This window comes from Alosa pseudoharengus, unplaced genomic scaffold (assembly GCF_046254945.1).
Source record: "Alosa pseudoharengus isolate Yale_2024_CS ecotype anadromous, Long Island Sound unplaced genomic scaffold, YU_APseudo_1.1 YU_APseudo_1.1_scf_15, whole genome shotgun sequence".
In the NCBI taxonomy this organism is placed as follows: Eukaryota; Metazoa; Chordata; class Actinopteri; order Clupeiformes; family Clupeidae; genus Alosa; species Alosa pseudoharengus.
The window spans coordinates 37,578,074-37,598,240 of record NW_027468620.1 but is presented as its reverse complement, the minus strand read 5'-3'; the positions used below and the strand labels follow the sequence as shown (position 1 = coordinate 37,598,240).

Sequence of the window (20,167 nt, the reverse complement as noted above, 5' to 3'; positions counted from 1 at the left end):
ATGGAAATACGTCATGACGTTACTTCCCTTTCAAAGGACACGCCCACAAACATATTTGTAGCAGACTGGTAGCAGATAGGCTCTGAATCTCTGAATTCACTATTAATGCTGCCACCTTGTGGATGAAAGAAGCAGTGGCCTGATGAAAACGGGGCCCTCAAGGAAGCCTAACTAGAAAGCAATCATAAATCATCAGCTTGAATCCTCATCATTAGAAAAAGCCATACCGTGAACCCTAGTATTTCGCATATTCAAATAGAATAAAACAGAATAATTCATTACCATTTAACATGGCAGGGTATAGCTGTATTAACATAGTTGATGTCATAGTAGCTGTTTTAATCAGAAGCTTCATTCATTTTCACTGATGTTGGTAGGCCACAGGCAGCCTTTTCTTTAGGCATTCCATAGTTTGTCAAAATGAATTCAAACTTTGAACAAATAAAAAATAGCTGTTGCATGACCAAGGTTTATAATTGCAATGGAGAATAGTTCTGGGTGTTTAGTTTATTGCATGTGTTATTATATACGTTCTTGAATTTCCCCTTGGGGATCAATAAAGTATCTATCTATCTATCTATCTATCTATCTATCTATCTATCTATCTATCTATCTACCTACACTGTGCCAGAGTTGAGTGGTGTGATAAAAATGCTTTATCATTATTAACACTGTGAAAACAGAGGAAATCATCCTTGGAAAACCTCCTTCTAGATTCACAATTCAGAAATCAATCAAGTAACAGCCTATACATATTTGGGTGTCATGATAGACAAAAATCTCTCATGGAACACCAACATAGAATTTATCTGCAAAAAGATACAACAGCGCGTTTCTTTTCTCCGTAGCTTGAGATCCTTTGGAGCTAGAAGCCAAATCATTTCTTTGTTTTTTACATCAGTTATTCAGAGAACAGCATGGCTGAGTAGCCTATCAGTTAAAAACAAAATAATCAAATAAAAATGTGTTCAAAGATTATCAGACTACCTGTACCATACTCCTTTCAGGCTGTCCAGAAACTTTTCCACTGACTCCTCACATGTTTTACACAAAGAATATCAACTTCTGCCTTCTAACAGATGCCTTTGAGCTCCTCCTTTTAATCGCAACAGACTTAAAAACTCTTTTATACATCAATCTATCCTATTGTTAAACCAACCAAATTAAAATGCAGTGCAATATTTATTCAGGGTTACAAGTCTTTATGACTGTTTTTGTGTATGTTCATGTCACTTCCTTTTGTGATACATGTGTGCTTTGTCTTCTTTCCTGTGTAAATCAGCACCCACCACAACATGGCAGGACTAAAATGACATCATTGGTCAGATGGGGGTAATCTAATGTTTTTTACAAACACATCACACACACACACACATCTTGTTTTGTGGTAAAATGATCATTTTATTCTTCCATGTAAAATAAGACCACATTTAGTATTGGAACCATGGCCCGAGGCAGACACATTGTTGTTGAAACTTGTCTGTTCCAGTGAGAGGTACATTCAAAAAGTGTACGTTCAAAAACTCATCTTATAAAAAAACGTTCAAAAACTCATCTTATAAAACTTTACTTGTTTAATTTGTGCATTAGTTTGAATCCTACTTTTTCATCATGTTGATTATTTCATCATATATGAGTATTTTAGTTGTTTTGCACAAACAAACACACAAACAAAAGAATACAACTATAGCATCCATTTGTGTCATTATTGGGTTCAGACATTTGCCTGAGGAAAGATCACATGCAAGGGTGCTTTGAGTGTCTGTATTTTTTAAATGAAATGCCTTTATTAGGGATGTTTCATACCATCCCACCAAATAATTTCTTTCCCTTATTTCCATTGTGTATCAAAATGCCAATTTCTATCAATCACTGTCCCATGCCGACCATACCTGCAAAAACAGAGGTCATTTCAAGCATTTCATCTGATGTTCAGCAGAGCCTGTTTCTGTGTGTGTGTGTGTGTGTTCAGCAGAGCCTGTTTCTGTGTGTTCATCAGAGCCTGTTTCTCTGAGTGTGTGTTTGTTCAGCAGAGCCTGTTTCTGTGTGTGTGTGTGTGTGTTCATCAGAGCCCGTTTCTCTGAATGTGTGTGTTCAGCAGAGCCTGTTTCTGTGTGTGTGTTCAGCAGAGCCTGTTTCTGAATTGGGAGTAAGAGATAATCTTGAGAGGGAAGTCAACTCAGGTCCTGCCTCAAATGTGTCATCCTTGGGTTTGGTGGTGCCAGCTAGTCCAGGCTGCTATCTGCGAGGGTCAAAGGGTTGACAGGAGACTGCAATGTATGATGGATGCCAGCTACTTTCTCAAGGTTGATACCCCGAGCCAACAAATAAGGTTGAAGTACAACCTGCTGGTACAGCTTCAAGAAGACTGAATTTTGTTTTGAAGATTTGCCTCCGTCTTCTCCAGGGCTTCTTGTAGTAATAATACCTTGGTCTCCATTTTCAAGTTGTGTTCATAGATCAACACATCTAGCTGGCCCAGCACGTGCGCTCTCTGCTGTAGCTCCTCCTGGTGGTCCCTCAGCACGGCGTCCATGTTGACAACATCATGGTTCCTCTGCTCCAGCTCACTCTGGCATTCCCGGAGCTCAGTGGAGAGTTTCTCCATATCAGCCTGATGCTGTTGAGAGGTGAGCTGTGTGCGTTGGAGGGCGTTGCGCAACTCTTGAAGATGCTGCAGCGTGCTGGCAAGATCAGCCCTCAACACCTGCAACTGCTCCTCCAGGAGCTCGATGCGTTGTGCCGAGCTACGCTCACCCAACTCACTGCGCTGTAGCTCCTCCTCCAGCTGAATCACAGCTTCACTTTTCTTCTTTAGCTGGCAATGCGTCTGCTGTAGCTCCTCCTCCAGCTGACAGAGCTGAGAGGCTTTAGAGCTGCTGTCCTTCCTTAGCTGGAGCAGCTCCAGCTCCATGTCAGCGAGTTCACCCCGACACTTGACCATCTCAGTCCTCAGCTCCGTGATGGAGTGAGACAGGTGTGCTGCCTGGCGACTGGCCTCCTTCTCCTCCTTGTGTCTCTCTCTCTGCTCGCAGTCCAACTCTTTACGCAGCTCCGCCACCTCCTTGCTTTTCACTTGGAACTTTTTCAGAAATTCCTGATTGGCTTCCTGAATTCTCTGGCGGCAAAGGACTAGCTCTTCCTGGCATGAGCTGAGCTCGGCCTGCAGGCTCTGCCCCTTAGCAGCCGACTCCAAAGCCCTTTCTTTGCACTGCTGTAGCGCCGCCTCATTCTGTTGGTCTTTGTCCAGGCCGCTCTGTGTGAGCTGACCCAGAGACTCCTGCAAAAGGCTGGCCACACGCTGAGCCTCTTCTCGCTCTCTCTCTCTCAGGCTTATAGTTTGCTCCAGCATCTTGATCTCCTTCTGCTGTCCCTCCAGTGCACACTGCAGCATGTCTATCTTGTCCATGTGTTCCTTTCTCACTTCAGCATGAAGTTTCTGGATGTTCTCAAGGGCTTGTTTAAACTCCCTCTGTTTATGGTCAAGGACAGTCTTGCACTGTTTCATTTCATTATTCTGATCCTGAAGCTGCTGCTCTAACTGGCAGTTCCTCATCGTCGCTTGGGAGTAAGCCGAGCTCTTCTCCAACAGCTGTTTCCGTAGAGTCACCAGACACGATTTCATCTTCTTCAGCTCTGTTTCTAAGGCTGCGCTCTGCGAGGCTCTGTCCAATAACTGAGCATGGAGGTTCTGGTAGTGGTTAGCCCGTTGGGCAAGCGTAGTCTCCATGGAACTCAACTGCTTCTGTGCTGACTCCAGTTGTTCATGGAGTTCTCTCTGCTGTTCCGCCTGCTGATTTCTCTCTTGAGTCAAGCGCTGCAGCACAGACAGCAGTTGCTGGTAGCACTCCCCTGTTTTTAAACGGACTTGGTCGCTGGTTAGACCTGGGGGAGAGATGATGAGACAGGGGTTTGCACAAAGGCCTTTGTCTGTTCCTTCTCTCAGATGTAAAAGATGGAGAATTTCTTCCAGGCTGCGGAGCTCCAGAACTTTCTGATGAATTTCCCTCTGCTGCTCAGCCAGATGTCTCTCCTGGCTGGCAATGACTTGGTTCAAATGCTGTTGTTCCTTCTTAAAGCCTCGCAGCTCTTCCTGCTGTTGATTTAGCTCCATCTTCATCTTGTGCATTTCCAGTTCAGCGTCCCGTAGCTGGCTCTGGAGCACACTGCATTCCGTTTTCTGTGCTTCAGCGCCCTCACATCTCTCCTTCAGATGACGGATCGTTTGATGCGTTTCACCTTTTTCGCTCTCCAGCTCAGCACACCTTTTCTCCAATTCTGCTCTCTCTCGGTCACACACTATTAAGGTCTGTTTCAGCCTATTCTCACTCTTGATGACCTTTGTCAACTTTTCACTAACTTCATGCTTGTAGTTTTTAAAAGTGATGGATAGCTTTTCTGCATTGCTCAGAGCCAGGTTCCTCTGCTGCTCAGCCCGTTTAGTTTGACTGGATTTAATGGCCAATTCAGATCTCAGTGTCTTCAGTTGCTGCTCCAGTTGTACTAACCCGCTGCTGTAAACTGGAATATGTCCGCACTGCTGTGTTTTTTGCAGGTGATCCAACTCTGTTTCCATCATTGGAGTTTGTTCCTTCATAGTAGGCTCAAACCATCATTGCAGTCAGGCACACAAGCCTTCACATTAGTTGACCCGGTGGCTTTCCGTCGACCGCGTCCTCAAAGACTGAAATTCACGAAGTTATGTAGCCTACAATACCAACGTTTCTGTCAAGTCGGTGAGCTTGCTGAGAAAATCCCGTAGATTCACATTAGAGTGAGTTTTTTCATAACGGTAACTTCTACAGATTTAATGGACCAACAGTAACTAGCGTTAGGCTACTCACTGACACCTGTGGTACGCGACAGAGTTGTTTACCAACCGCCAGCAGAAGAAGAAGAAGAAGAAGAAGACGGTGTTGTGTTTTTCTATCGCGAGACTTTCCCTGTTCAACGTCAGCTAGCCACGCATAGTACTTTGGTGGAGCAGTCTGTATGCTTACTAGAAAGATCGGAATGCTTGTTACACCTTACAGCTAATTTCATTACAATATGGTAAACTATTTGTTCAGTGACTAGAACATACATCAATTGTAGTTATTCACCTGTCAAATAAAGAGGTCTACAGTTTGAGAAGATGTCGGCGTCGGAAGGAAACAAAAACACGAACACGGAACCATGGGGCGGTTTTGATGACAACCTCATCCAGGTAAGCTAACGTTATCATGATTCATTGTGCTTGCTTTGATCGTGTCTGTAATGAAGCACAGTTCAGCACATTGTATAATCGTACACCACAATTTTACATTGTTATGCCATTTTACATTGTTAAATCTGTGTTCAGCTTAGGCTAAATCCTAAGGGTTGCTAGCTGGCTAGCTAGCTCTGCTGTGTCGATGACGTATCATCCAATTGCCTTGCTATTTGTAAATGATAACATTACTCTAGTTTGGTGTGTAGTCCACGATGGCTCACTCGTACATCCCTGTTTGTTGTGTGGTGTGTGTTAACTGACAAATGATGTTGTTTCCAGTCGTGCGTTCTGAAGTGATGTGTTTTTCTATGGTGGGATAGGGGATGCATGTTGGGCAGCCGTGGCCTACTGGTTAGCACTTCGGACCTGTAACCGGAGGGTTGCCTGTTCGAATCCCGACCAGTAGGCGCGGCTGAAGTGCCCTTGAGCAAGGCACCTAACCCCTCACTGCTCCCCGAGCGCCGCTTTTGATGCAGGCAGCTCACTGCGCCGGGATTAGTGTGTGCTTCACCTCACTGTGTGTACACTGTGTGCTGTGTGTGTGTTTCAGTAATTCACGGATTGGGATAAATGCAGAGACCAAATTTCCCTCACGGAATCAAAAGAGTATATATACTTATACTTATACATGTTGTATGTAAAATATGCTGATCCTCTGTTATGTCACGTGTGGTGCTGCGCCAAAACTCTTTTGCTGTGGGACATGGGGTGATGTGTAACTGACTGGCCTGCTCCACAGGGAACAGAGTGTAACTGACTGGCCTGCTCCACAGGGAACAGGCTCTGCGGTGATCGACATGGAGAACATGGACGACACGTCGGGCTCCAGCTTTGAGGACATGGGGGAGATGCACCAGCGCATGAAGGAGGAGGAGGAGGTGGCGCAGGAGGCCGAGGCCACAGAGGAGGACACGGGCGAAGACGGCGAGTTCCTGGGCATGAAGGGGCTCAAGGGGCAGCTGGGGAGACAGGTGGCCGACGAGGTGAGGGCTCAACAACAACAACAACAACAACAACAACAACAACAACAACACATTATGCAATGGTGTATAGGGCTGGTGTATAGGGCTGGTGTATAGTGTATAGGGCTGGTGTATAGGGCTGGTGTATAGTGTATAGGGCTGGTGTATAGGGCTGGTGTATAGGGCTGGTGTATAGGCCTGGTGTATAGGCCTGGTGTATAGGGCTGGTGTATAGGGCTGGTGTATAGGGCTGGTGTATAGGCCTGGTGTATAGGCCTGGTGTATTGTATATGGCTGGTGTATAGGCCTGGTGTATTGTATAGGGCTGGTGTATAGGCCTGGTGTATAGGCCTGGTGTATTGTATAGGGCTGGTGTATTGTATAGGGCTGGTGTATTGTATAGGGCTGGTGTATAGGGCTGGTGTATAGGGCTGGTGTATAGGGCTGGTGTATAGGGCTGGTGTATAGGCCTGGTGTATAGGGCTGGTGTATCGGGCTGGTGTATAGGCCTGGTGTATAGGGCTGGTGTATAGGCCTGGTGTATAGGCCTGGTGTATAGGGCTGGTGTATAGGGCTGGTGTATAGGCCTGGTGTATAGGCCTGGTGTATTGTATAGGGCTGGTGTATAGGGCTGGTGTATAGGCCTGGTGTATTGTATAGGGCTGGTGTATAGGGCTGGTGTATAGGCCTGGTGTATTGTATAGGGCTGGTGTATAGGGCTGGTGTATAGGGCTGGTGTATAGGCCTGGTGTATAGGCCTGGTGTATAGGGCTGGTGTATAGGGCTGGTGTATAGGCCTGGTGTATAGGGCTGGTGTATAGGGCTGGTGTATAGGGCTGGTGTATAGGCCTGGTGTATAGGGCTGGTGTATAGGCCTGGTGTATAGGCCTGGTCAATAACAACAACATAGGAGAGTAGCCCCCCCTTAAAACAACAACAACACATTATGCAATGGTGTATAGGCCTGGTGTATAGGCCTGGTGTATAGGCCTGGTGTATAGGGCTGGTGTATAGGGCTGGTGTATAGGCCTGGTGTATAGGCCTGGTGTATAGTATAGGGCTGGTGTATAGGGCTGGTGTATAGGGCTGGTGTATAGTGCTGGTGTATAGTATAGGGCTGGTGTATAGGGCTGGTGTATAGGCCTGGTGTATAGGCCTGGTCAATAACAACAACATAGGAGAGTAGCCCCCCCTTAAAACAACAACAACACATTATGCAATGGTGTATAGGCCTGGTGTATAGGCCTGGTGTATAGGGCTGGTGTATAGGCCTGGTGTATAGGCCTGGTGTATAGTATAGGGCTGGTGTATAGGCCTGGTGTATAGGCCTGGTGTATAGTATAGGCCTGGTGTATAGGGCTGGTGTATAGGGCTGGTGTATAGGGCTGGTGTATAGGCCTGGTGTATAGTATAGGCCTGGTGTATAGGCCTGGTGTATAGGGCTGGTGTATAGGCCTGGTGTATAGGCCTGGTGTATAGGCCTGGTGTATAGGCCTGGTGTATAGTATAGGGCTGGTGTATAGGGCTGGTGTATAGGGCTGGTGTATAAGGCTGGTCAATAACAACAACATAGGAGAGTAGCCCCCCCCTAAAACACCAACAACACGTTGCATTTATATAGTGCTTTATCAAGGCACTCAAAGCGCTTTACAGTGAAGGGGGAACCTCTCTAACCACCACCCACGTGTAGCACCCACCTCCATTATGACCCAGAACTCTCACCACACACCAGCTTTAGGCCCAGAACTCTCACCACACACCTGCTTTAGGCCCAGAACGCTCACCACACACCAGCTTTAGGCCCAGAACGCTCACCACACACCAGCTTTAGGCCCAGAACGCTCACCACACACCAGCTTTAGGCCCAGAACGCTCACCACACACCAGCTTTAGGCCCAGAACGCTCACCACACACCAGCTTTAGGCCCAGAACGCTCACCACACACCAGCTTTAGGCCCAGAACTCTCACCACACACCAGCTTTAGGCCCAGAACGCTCACCACACACCGGTGGAGAGTGAGGGAGTGAATGAAAACAAGCCCTTAGACCATCATATAGTACAGGATGGTGATGTCAAGAGAGTAGGAATACGCATGTGGAAATACTACACAGGCCACTTTCATACAAAGTGCTCTCTACTGCCATGGGCATTCTTTGGTGCCTTTGGTGCTTTTGGAGTTTTAGTTTAAATCTAGCAAGGTAAACCTACCTAAAAGACAAAAGCAAAAACCAAATGAGAGATGTGCCTTTTTATGGGACAAGGTGAAGTATCTGCTGAAGAGCGCTCACCTGACTTGTTTGTGTTCTGAGCAATCAGTCCTGAGGAACCATTTTTGAGTGGGCAGCCGTGGCCCACTGGTTAGCACTCTGGACTTGCAACCGGAGGGTTGCCGGTTCGAGCCCCGACCAGTGGGCCGCGGCTGAAGTGCCCTTGAGCAAGGCACCTAACCCCTCACTGCTCCCCGAGCGCCGCCGTTGTAGCAGGCAGCTCACTGCGCCGGGATTAGTGTGTGCTTCACCTCACTGTGTGTTCACTGTGTGCTGTTTGTGTTTCAATAATTCACCGATTGGGTTAAATGCAGAGACCAAATTTCCCTCACGGGATCAAAAAAAGTATATATACTTATACTTATACTTATACTTATACTTATTTTCCAATCCCAGCGTTCTGAGGAACCCTTTTCCAATCCCAGCATTCTGAGGTATCAGTCCTGAGGAACCCTTTTCCAATCCCAGCCAGGGTCATGGAGAGGTTTCTGTGTGATTTTACTGTTGTCAGAGAGGCAACAAAACCAACCCAGTTTTACTGTTCTCAGTTTTTACTGTTCTCGACAAAACCAACCCAACGAGTTGAGAGTTCTTGAAAGCCTCAGAGTTACCACACCTCCACTGGTGTGTGTGTTGCTGATCTGTCCTCCACTGGTGTGTGTGTGTGTGTTGCTGATCTGTCCTCCACTGGCGTGTGTGTTGCTGATCAGTCCTCCACTGGTGTGTGTGTTGTCCTACACAGGTGTGGAGAGCAGGGAAGCGCCAGGCCTCCAAGGCCTTCAACCTGTACGCCAACATAGACATCCTCAGACCCTACTTTGATGTGGAGCCCATTCAAGTCCGCAACAGGTGAGATGCGTTTGTGAATGTGAATGCGGAGGGATGAAGGGTAGTAGTAGTAGTAATAGTAGTAGTAGTAATATAAGGGTAGTAGTAGTAGTAATATAAGGGTAGTAGTAGTAGTAATATAAGGGTAGTAGTAGTAATATAAGGGTAGTAGTAGTAGTAATATAAGGGTAGTAGTAGTAGTAATATAAGGGTAGTAGTAGTAATATAAGGGTAGTAGTAGTAGTAGTAATATAAGGGTAGTAGTAGTAGTAATATAAGGGTAGTAGTAGTAGTAATATAAGGGTAGTAGTAGTAGTAGTAATATAAGGGTAGTAGTAGTAGTAATATAAGGGTAGTAGTAGTAGTAGTAATATAAGGGTAGTAGTAGTAGTAATATAAGGGTAGTAGTAGTAGTAGTAATATAAGGGTACTAGTAGTAATATAAGGGTAGTAGTAGTAGTAGTAATATAAGGGTAGTAGTAGTAGTAATATAAGGGTAGTAGTAGTAGTAGTAATATAAGGGTAGTAGTAGTAGTAGTAATATAAGGGTGGGTAGTAGTAGTAGTAGTAATATAAGGGTAGTAGTAGTAGTAGTAATATAAGGGTAGTAGTAGTAGTAATATTATAAGGGTAGTAGTAGTAGTAATATAAGGGTAGTAGTAGTAATATAAGGGTAGTAGTAGTAGTAGTAATATAAGGGTAGTAGTAGTAGTAATATAAGGGTAGTAGTAGTAGTAGTAATATAAGGGTAGTAGTAGTAGTAATATAAGGGTAGTAGTAGTAATATAAGGGTAGTAGTAATAGTAGTAATATAAGGGTAGTAGTAGTAATATAAGGGTAGTAGTAGTAGTAATATAAGGGTAGTAGTAGTAGTAATATAAGGGTAGTAGTAGTAGTAATATAAGGGTAGTAGTAATATAAGGGTAGTAGTAGTAGTAATATAAGGGTAGTAGTAGTAGTAATAGAAGACAGGTCAGAATCAGATGCTCCAAAGCTTTGCTGTTATCTGCAGTTGAAGAGTGATGATGTTATTGTTACGTGTGATGTAGTGTGTGTATATAATGTTAATTTGCATGTGTTAGTATGTTAACCCAGGCCTGACTCTTTCCTCTGCTCTCCATAGGCTGATTGAGTCGTTGATTCCTATTCGAATGATCAACTTCCCTCAGGTGAGGGTTTGTGTTGACTATTTGCTGGGTTGTGGAGTATCAAGATTGTCTGTTAGAACTATAATCTAGTCAGAGTGACTGAACATGTGATATCTTTATGTAATAACATTGTTCAGGATTTGTCCATGATTTTCAGTGCAGTGTTTCCCACAGAATTGAATTCTATTTGTGGTGGTAGGCTTGCAGAATTAACTTGAATGCAAGTTTTTAACAAATTAGCACAGCGTGGTTATGATGCTAACCAGATTTCAGTACAATTTAGTACAACCTGGAAAAATCATTGTGTGGTGCTCAATGTTGATATTGTGGTGGGCCGCAAAGTCAATGTATGGGAAACACTGCAGTAGTTGTTGGGATGTTTATGATCGTCAGTGCAGTTGTAGTTGTCAAACATTATCATGTAATATCCTGCTGTTCAGTGCTACTGTGTGATTAACACTGATCATTATTACTGTTCAGTGCTACCGTGTGATTAACACTGATCATTTGTGTTTCTCAGGCTATACTGTAATTCCTTTCTGTGCAGTGGTGGTGCTCATGTAGATAACCCTGGTTGTGTGCATGTGTGTGTGTGATATGTCTGTACGGTCGTGTGTGTGTGTGTCTGTACGGTCGTGTGTGTGTGTGTCTGTACGGTCGTGTGTGTGTGTGTCTGTACGGTCGTGTGTGTGTGTGTCTGTACGGTCGTGTGTGTGTGTCTGTACGGTCGTGTGTGTGTGTGTGTGTGTGTGTGTGTGTGTGTGTGTGTGTGTGTGTGTGTGTGTGTGTGTCTGTACGGTCGTGTGTGTGTGTCCGTGTGTGTGTCTGTACGGTCGTGTGTGTGTGTGTGTGTGTGTGTGTGTGTGTGTGTGTGTACGGTCGTGTGTGTGTGTGTGTGTGCAGAAAGTGGCGGGGGAGCTGTACGGTCCTATGATGCTGGTCTTCACTCTGGTGGCCATCCTGCTGCACGGCATGAAGACGTCCGGCACCGTCATTGTGAGAACCTCCTGTCACACCTGTCACACCTGTCACATTAGTCCCACCTGTCACACTAGTCCCACCTGTCACACCTGTCCCATTAGTCCCACCTGTCACACTAGTCCCACCTGTCACACCTGTCACTCGGACATGATGAGTGATGCTGAAAGAGCCTGTGTTTAGTGTTTAGGTCCACAGGAGATGACCACCTGTTCTTGGTTAGCCTTTATGAGAGTGTGTTCAGTGTTTAGGTCCATAGAAGATGACCACCGGTCCTTGGTTAGCCTTTATGCAGCAGTGCTACATACTGCAGATGTTTTTCCATGATATCTGGCACCAGACTGAAAATATCAGTCACACATGGTCATCGTGTGACAGACTTACCTGACCACGGAAGATGACCACCTGACCTAGTACCTGACGTGCTGCTGAGGAGGTGTTTGTCTAGGTGTTGTGTAGTTGTACCTGACATGCTGCTGAGGAGGTGTTCGTCTAGGTGTTGTGTAGTTGTGTTCCATACCTAAGTACATTGACAAGAGGGGGAAATGGCATTCTGACACAGCAACTATACTATGTGTAGTATACTCCTAGTGTTATGTGTAGTATACTCCTAGTGTTATGTGTAGTATACTTTTAGTGTTATGTGTAGTATACTCCTAGTGTTATGTGTAACGTGTAGTATACTCTTAGTGTTATGTGTAGTATACTCTTAGTGTTATGTGTAGTATACTAGTGTTATGTGTAGTATACTCTTAGTGTTATGTGTAGTATACTCTTAGTGGTATGTGTAGTATACTCTTAGTGTTATGTGTAGTATACTCTTAGTGGTATGTGTAGTATACTCTTAGTGTTATTTGTAGTATACTCCTAGTGTTATGTGTAGTATACTTTTAGTGTTATGTGTAGTATACTCCTAGTGTTATGTGTAGTATACTAGTGTTATGTGTAGTATACTCCTAGTGTTATGTGTAGTATACTAGTGTTATGTGTAGTATACTCCTAGTTAGGGATGTAACGATTACCGGTATAATGGTAAACCGCGATAAAAATGTTGACGATAATAATTACCGTTTTCATTTCAAACATCATGATTATCACTGTTGATTACCGCGGTGTGGAAACCGTGTGTTTCATCCTTCCCAGCTTCATCCGAGCCTGCTTTTGACATACAGTAGGCCTGGTACAATGGAACAAAACTGGTACCTTACTGATTCTGTTGTCTAATTGATGGTTTTAACTACGATTCGGATTAGGCTACACCTGATTTTAAAAGGCAGAACATTTTCACCGCAAAATGTGCACTGTATCATGTAGCCACTCTGCGTCTTTTTATGTTCACGTCCACATTAAATCCATTCCACTCACGTTATCAGGAGAACATGCAAACAAACATACAGTAGCCTAAAGTTTTATTTTGAACGCTTACTTTGGTCTCACTCATTGGATCCAAATAACAGAAATAGCAAACTCCAAGTTATGGTAGGGTAAGTTAAGCTATAAGCACATAGCCAATTAAACATGAAGAAAAAAGTGAATGGGACACTTTTTGAAACTATTTCAGCTTGTGTAGGCCTATCAGTGCTTTCTCCTAATGTTATGTGTAGTATACTAGTGTTGTGTGTAGTATACTCCTAGTGTTATCCCAGTACAGCACGTTGTGAAGGTGAAGGCCATCCACAGTAAATCCTCTATACAGTGTCAACATACCAGAGACTTTCGCTGGTTCTTTATCATGTTTAGGTGGTGTAAAGTATGTTTCTTTAACTATGATTATGTTGGGTTGGCTTGTGTTGACACACAGATCACCTTGCAGAAGCTCCCTCTACTGGTGTTAATGTGCAGTTACCACAGGCTGCAGAAGATATGACCTGATGGCTTAGCAATGTGTGAGTGGTGCATGAGCCAATGCAACAGTGTGGCTCTGAAATGTTGTAGCATCCATTAGCTCTTACTGTTGTGTGCACTGGGGAAGGGAGGGGTCACTTCATAGACACAGCACTGCTGTTCTATTGTTATTCCTTTTCAAAACATAGTGACCATCTGTCTTGGTTTTGTTCTGAAGCATCGAGAGGATCCTCTCCTGGGCACAGTCACTGATTCCTGTGTGTGATGGCTTCTTATGAGAGCTCAGCCAGCATGTCTACGCGTTGTGTGTTCTCCCGTTGACCGTGTGTGTGTGTGTGTGTGTGTGTGTGTGTGTGTGTGTGTGTGTGTGTGTGTGTGTGTGTGTGTGTGTGTGTGTGTGTGTGTGTCTGCTCGCTCCTGACCCAGAGAGAGGGCACCCTCATGGGCACAGCCATTGGCACCTGCTTCGGCTACTGGCTCGGCGTGTCGGCATTCATCTACTTCCTGGCCTACCTGTGCAACGCCCAGATCACCATGCTGCAGATGCTCTCTCTACTGGTGAGTGTGTCTCTGTCTCTCTCTCTCTCTCTCTCTCTCTCTCTCTCTCTCTCTCTCTCTCTCTCTCTCTCTCTCTCTCTCTCTACTGGTGAGTGTGTCTCTGTCTCTCTCTCTCTCTCTCTCCTGGTGAGTGTGTCTGCCTCTCTCTCTCTCTCTCTCTCTCTCTCTCTCTCTCTCCTGGTGAGTGTGTCTGCCTCTCTCTCTCTCTCTCTCTCTCTCTCTCTCTCTCTCTCTCTCTCTCTCTCTCTCTCTCTCTACTGGTGAGTGTGTCTCTGTCTCTCTCTCTCTCTCTCTCTCTCTCTCTCTCTCTCTCTCCTGGTGAGTGTGTCTGCCTCTCTCTCTCTCTCTCTCTCTCTCTCTCTCTCTCTCTCTCTCTCTCTACTGGTGAGTGTGTCTCTGTCTCTCTCTCTCTCTCTCTCTCTCTCTCTCTCTCTCTCTCCTGGTGAGTGTGTCTGCCTCTCTCTCTCTCTCTCTCTCTCTCTCTCTCTCTCCTGGTGAGTGTGTCTGCCTCTCTCTCTCTCTCTCTCTCTCTCTCTCTCTCTCTCTCTCTCTCTCTCTCTCTGTGCAGGATTCAGCAGTGTTCCATTACACTACATGAGTTGTGGCATCAGCAGTATCTGTATCTGACAGAGCAAGGTCACGTTTCACGTCAGGACTCAAACCCTCAAAAACCAGCTGACTGTGTATTATTGGTGCTTCAAACCAGCTGACTGTGTATTATTGGTGCTTCAAACCAGCTGACTGTGTATTATTGGTGCAAGAGAGAAGTAGGGATTTCAGTGGTGCGCTCTGACTGTCCAGTTTTGTGTCCTCAGGGCTATGATGTCTCTGACTGTCCAGTTTTGCGTCCTCAGGGCTGCGATGTCTCTGACTGTCCAGTTTTGCGTCCTCAGGGCTACGGACTCTTCAGCCACTGTGTGGTCCTGTTCGTCACCTACAGCGTCCACTTCCACTCCCTGTTCTACCTCCTCTGGCTCATCATCGGAGGACTGTCCACACTGCGTATGGTGAGTAGGGCACAACACACACACACACACACACACACACACACTCTTTTATTGTGATTTCCCTTAGGCCTCTTCCTCAGGGTTAGGTCTCTTCCTCAGGGTTAGGCCTCTTCCTCAGGGTTAGGTAAGCAGGAAGGGTCCTCTAGCACTGGGTTAGATTTGCTTCAGAGAGCTAAGAGTATAACTAAAAAAGAAGCCAAAAGCACTCCATGTAAATGTACTGAAAACTGCAGAATCGGGCCTGGCGGTGGGTCAGTGTCCTTTGTGTTGGCCTTAGACCATCTACAATCTGTTTTAGTGGCAGCGTTGATTCTGTGTCTGTGGTAACTTTGATGGGTATGCATAGATAAACATAAATAGATAGATTCATAAATTACAGTAATATCATTACTAATGATCGTCATTGTTATATAAAAAGCAAATCTCCAAAGCAAAAAGTGTCCTCCCTACCTGCAGGTGGCGGTGTTGATCTCTCGCACGGTGGGCCACACCCCGCGCCTCATCCTGTGCGGATCCCTGGCTGCCCTCCACATGCTCTTCCTGCTCTACCTGCACTTCGCCTACCACAAGATCGTAGAGGGTGAGCAGGGGACCCCGGGGCGTCCAGATCCACGTCCGCTTCTCCACTGAGCGTCACCCAGGGACCAGCACCCTGAGGGACACCACTGAATAAGACATAGTGATTCCCTATAGGGACCAGCACCCTGAGGGACACCACTGAATCACTATGCACTGGGTGCATAGTGATTCCCTATAGGGACCAGCACCCTGAGGGACACCACTGAATAAGACATAGTGATTCCCTGTAGGGAAAAAAAGTACATTATTTAGTGCATGGTCTGGGACCAACAGCAATGCCTTCACAGACCACTAGTAGGCAGCGGATCACTGATTGAAAATCCCTGGTCTGGATGCTTTTCAGGTGTATGCGGTCCAGTTGTATGTCCAGGTTGATGAGGATCCAGTTGTAGATGCTGTAGGTATTTCAGGTTGGTCCTGGTGTAGATACCTCTTGATCTAAACATGGTTTGAAGCTCTGAGTACCTCTGGCCCTTGGTCTAGATTATAGACTGAATAAAATAGGTCTAGATGCTACAGCATATTGTAGGGAGTGTAGGTCTAAGCAGACCAGATCCTGAGGGTCTAGATGGAGGTTCTGGATGGTACTGCTGTTTGGCTGAGGTGGTGAGGATGTAGATGGACCACATGCTGTGTTCGTATAGATGGGCCACATGCTGTGTTCGTATAGATGGGCCACATGCTGTGTTCATATAGATGGACCACATGCTGTGTTCGTATAGATGGACCACATGCTGTGTTCGTATAGATGGGCCACAGCTCTGAATTCCCCTCAATTCACTTGAGCAGATTGGTGATGATTGTGTCCACTAGTCGGAACACATTAGTGAGACCTTTCATAAACGAGCACCAGGCTTTCAGTTAATTTCATGCAGGTTTTAATTGCTGTGTGTGTGTGTCTCTGCAGTGTGTGTGGCATCCCTTTGAGATTTGTTTTTTTTTAAATAGCTGTGTAATTACCATTGTGTGTGTGTGTGTGTGTGTGTGTGTGTGTGTGTGTGTGTGTGTGTGTGTGTGTGTGTGTGATTATCATTGTGTGTGTGTGTGTGTGTGTGTGTGTGTGAGTGTGTGAGTAATTATCATGGTGTGTGTGTGTGAGTGTGTGTGTGTGATTATCATGGTGTGTGTGTGTGTGTGTGAGAGAGAGATTATCATGGTGTGTGAGTTATCGTGATCCATGTATGTCTGTGTGCCGTCCTCCCCAGGTATCCTGGACACGTTGGAAGGACCCAACTTCCCGCCCATCCAGAGGGTGGCCAGAGATCTGCCTGACATCGTCGCGGTGATGAACGCCACCGTCAAGGGCCTAGCTGCTGGTGCAATGCACACTCAGTGACCTTGCACATACACATGCACACGCACGCACACACACACACATACACATACACATATACACACACACCAGAGGGATGGGGGGGGGGGCGTCATATAAAGATGCTCCCTCTCTGTGACACTTGCGTCTGGCTCCAGGAGTGCTTTGAGATGCTGCCCATTATGATCCATGTGCTGCGTTGCTCACCATCTCATGCAAACGGAACTGAAGTGACTGGGGCTTGCTGTAGTCCTGCGTTACGCTTCGGGCTCAGGATGCTTTTACACAGAGCCTCCCCTACAGGACCTCACCACCATTGAACCAGAGACCCAACCCAAACACTACGCCCCCCCCCTCGCCCTGGGAAACCCATCTTATTTGGTGTCTGCGGTATTAATACTAACATACCCTCGCATACATAACATCGCAAACACCACAGGCCAGAATCCCTCACACACATAACATCACAAAGGCCACAGGCCAGAATCCCTCACACACATAACATCACAAAGGCCACAGGCCAGAATCCCTCACACACATAACATCACAAAGTAGAATCCATACAATTCCTCTCAGAGTGGACATCCTGGACTCAAGAGCACATGCATTCCTTGTCTAAACGTTTGCTACGCATGGAGTGGGGGATCCATTTTATAATTGTACTTCATTAAGATGAAGTAAGGTGTCTTGTGTGTGTTGGGGGCTATGAGGATTAAGATTAGGTAAGATGTCTTGTGTGTGTTGGGGGCTATGAGGATTAAGATTAAGTAAGATGTCTTGTGTGTGTTGGGGGCTATGAGGATACCAGACATAAGGCATTCAGAGAGACGTGTTATTTGTTTGTATGTATTGTTTCCTTTCCTCTCTCTCTCCTTTTCTCCCCCTTTCCTCCTTTTTTCCTTTTCTCTCCCTCCTCCTCTCTCTTTTTTTCTCTCCCTCCTCCTCTCTCTTCTTTTCTCTCCTACCTCCTCCTCCCCTCTGAATGGATGACCTAAGAAGCAGAAGCAGAGCTGACTGTCTGACTGTCTATCTGCAGTGATCAGACACCTTCCAGATGTCACAACATGCTTTATGTTGCTTTGCACCATCCAGATATCCAACATGTTTTATGTTGCTTTGCACCATCCAGATATCCAACATGCTTTATGTTGCTTTGCACCATCCAGATATCCAACATGCTTTATGTTGCTTTGCACCATCCAGATGTCACATCATGCTTTATGTTGCTTTGCACCATCCAGATATCCAACATGCTTTATGTTGCTTTGCACCATCCAGATATCCAACATGCTTTATGTTGCTTTGCACCATCCAGATGTCACAACATGCTTTATGTTGCTTTGCACCATGATGTTACATGTGTAGTACGCCTTTGTGTTTCATTGAGCATATTTCCTAATGTGTCTCTGGCCTGGTTCAGTATGGATGATAATGTGTCTCTGGCCTGGTTCAGTATGGATGATAATGTGTCTCTGGCCTGGTTCTGTGTGGATGATAATGTGTCTCTGGCCTGGTTCTGTGTGGATGATAATGTGTCTGTGGCCTGGTTCTGTGTGGATGATAATGTGTCTCTGGCCTGGTTCTGTGATAATGTGATAATGTGTCTGTTGTTCTAATGGTTGAAAGGTGCCATCTACTCTCACAGGACTGCAGCGGAGGGCAATCTCACACGCTGGCCTGTATTCTCATGTTCTGATCTATTCTCATGTTAATGTTTTAATGTGGAAGACTGTTTTTTTTCCAGATAGAGTGGGGGCATGCCCACTCGGTTCTGCTGTCGTGAGCATTTTATTTACTTACTTATTTATAGGGTCTATTGTACAGAGATGAGGAAATGGAGAACATGTAATAATGAAATCAAAAAATAAATGATTGCTGATTTACCTTGTAATAGAACTTATTGCGTATTGCGACATCAGAAGCAAGTCAATTTTGTAGTTTCTTATGTCTCATTCCATCCAACTACAGATCCGCTATCCGATCTGGCAAACTTGCATAGTGCAGTTATATCCAATAGAGGGCCGCGAAGCGAATGCAGAAGTGCCATTCACCCTGTTACGAGTTGATGAACCACTGAAATAATTTTGAAAACATTATTTTTAGGTACCAAAAACTTTTTGGTCTTGCTTTAAATTAATAGAGGTAGGCCTATTGGGTGTGCAGGTTCTGCTCGTTCATTTGATAGAGCAGATAGGTGAGCTTACTGAATGATGCCAGCTGGCTCTGTAGCAAGTTGCTGCTGAATACCTGCAGAAAGCCTTTCATTTCCTCATGGCAGATCCTCATTAGGCTACTGCCACTCATGTAGTCGTCCAATTAGCCAAGCAGCCCTGGATCGCAGCGCATTTTAGTAAACAAATCAATTATGAGCTGCAGCAGCCTTGTGATTGCCACTCAGGACCTCTGCCTGTGCATGCGCCACTTATGATCCATATATTTCATAATGATCCAACCTGCTGGGGTAGCCCGCTGTGTTGTCTTTATCTGGTAAACCCAAAGGGTTGATCTGGAGTTAAACGAAGCTGTAGCACTGCACAATGTGCCTCTGTGCACATCTGACAAAGGGGCTTTTGTAGCACACGGTCTGGTGTACCCACCACGGCTTGTATTTCACCTCTGCTCCCTAGGGACAGCTATGCAGTCAAGGACACGGGGAGATCTGCAACTGGAGAACGAGTCGCGGGCCACACTCACGGGAGCAGGCTGTCTCCTTTCCCCCAAAGACTAGCAGCAGCCTCGGAGGACTCACCCACAGAGTTTGAGGGGTCTATGGGAGTGTATTTGCTAACGTTTTTGAGTGTTGGAATCTTTTAAAAAGAATTCTCTACAACACCTTTATGTCATAGTATATATAGCCTATAATAAATAACAAGCTTTTGGAGACTAGGCCTACCTCTACAAATTACAGTAATTTACAGTAGCCTAGGCTAGAACTAAACGCCTAATTCTGACAAGAGATTAAATATCTAAAACCGTACTGCCAGACCAAATGAATCATACGGGATCGCACACCATACACACAACCATACTGTTCACTTGTTACATCCATAGCTCTTTGCTCAGTGTGTCTACCTCCTCCTGACGTGGAAAAGACGCACTACAATAATGTCATCCAGCCACCGCTGTCGTTACTACACGTGCGCTGAAACGTGAGCATTTCGTGAAGATATCGACGGATATCAGTGTGCGAACAGGACGCTCTATAATGCACAGGGTCTCCATAGTAACCTACACCTGCAACTGAAGAAAACAGTGCCGCAAAGCCTGCCCTGGAAATCCAAGCATGTCAAGTACACTGACCGCCAATTACGGAGAAGAGCGGATTTTTAAAGGACCGAGGATAAAGTATTTGCCGAACTAGGTTAATTCTTGGTGGGTGTAGCTGGGCTTCGGATTGGTCTGATTATAATCTGCTAATATAATCTTTGTT

General features: G+C 45.5%; 2 protein-coding genes across 3 annotated transcripts; one reads left to right on the top strand and one right to left on the bottom strand.

The window, feature by feature from the left end:
* Window positions 1-1,386: 1,386 nt before the first annotated feature.
* LOC143124670 (coiled-coil domain-containing protein 18-like) lies at window positions 1,387-4,874 on the bottom strand. The gene has a single exon (XM_076286368.1). The coding sequence runs from the start codon at window positions 4,574-4,576 to the stop codon at window positions 2,360-2,362; it is 2,217 nt and encodes a 738-aa protein (XP_076142483.1). The 5' UTR covers window positions 4,577-4,874; the 3' UTR covers window positions 1,387-2,359.
* A 58-nt stretch (window positions 4,875-4,932) lies between these two features.
* yipf3 (Yip1 domain family, member 3) lies at window positions 4,933-18,620 on the top strand. 2 transcript variants are annotated; one of them, XM_076286367.1, is made up of 9 exons: window positions 4,933-5,206; window positions 5,991-6,234; window positions 9,225-9,331; window positions 10,434-10,479; window positions 11,362-11,454; window positions 13,708-13,839; window positions 14,733-14,846; window positions 15,303-15,426; window positions 16,631-18,620. In XM_076286367.1, exons 1-9 carry the CDS (start codon window positions 5,190-5,192, stop codon window positions 16,759-16,761), a joined length of 1,008 nt encoding a protein of 335 aa, XP_076142482.1. In that variant the 5' UTR covers window positions 4,933-5,189; the 3' UTR covers window positions 16,762-18,620. The 2 variants fall into 2 exon arrangements, with proteins under 2 accessions (XP_076142482.1, XP_076142481.1); XM_076286366.1 differs by having other exon boundaries at window positions 4,934-5,206; window positions 6,025-6,234.
* The last annotated feature ends 1,547 nt before the right edge of the window (window positions 18,621-20,167 follow it).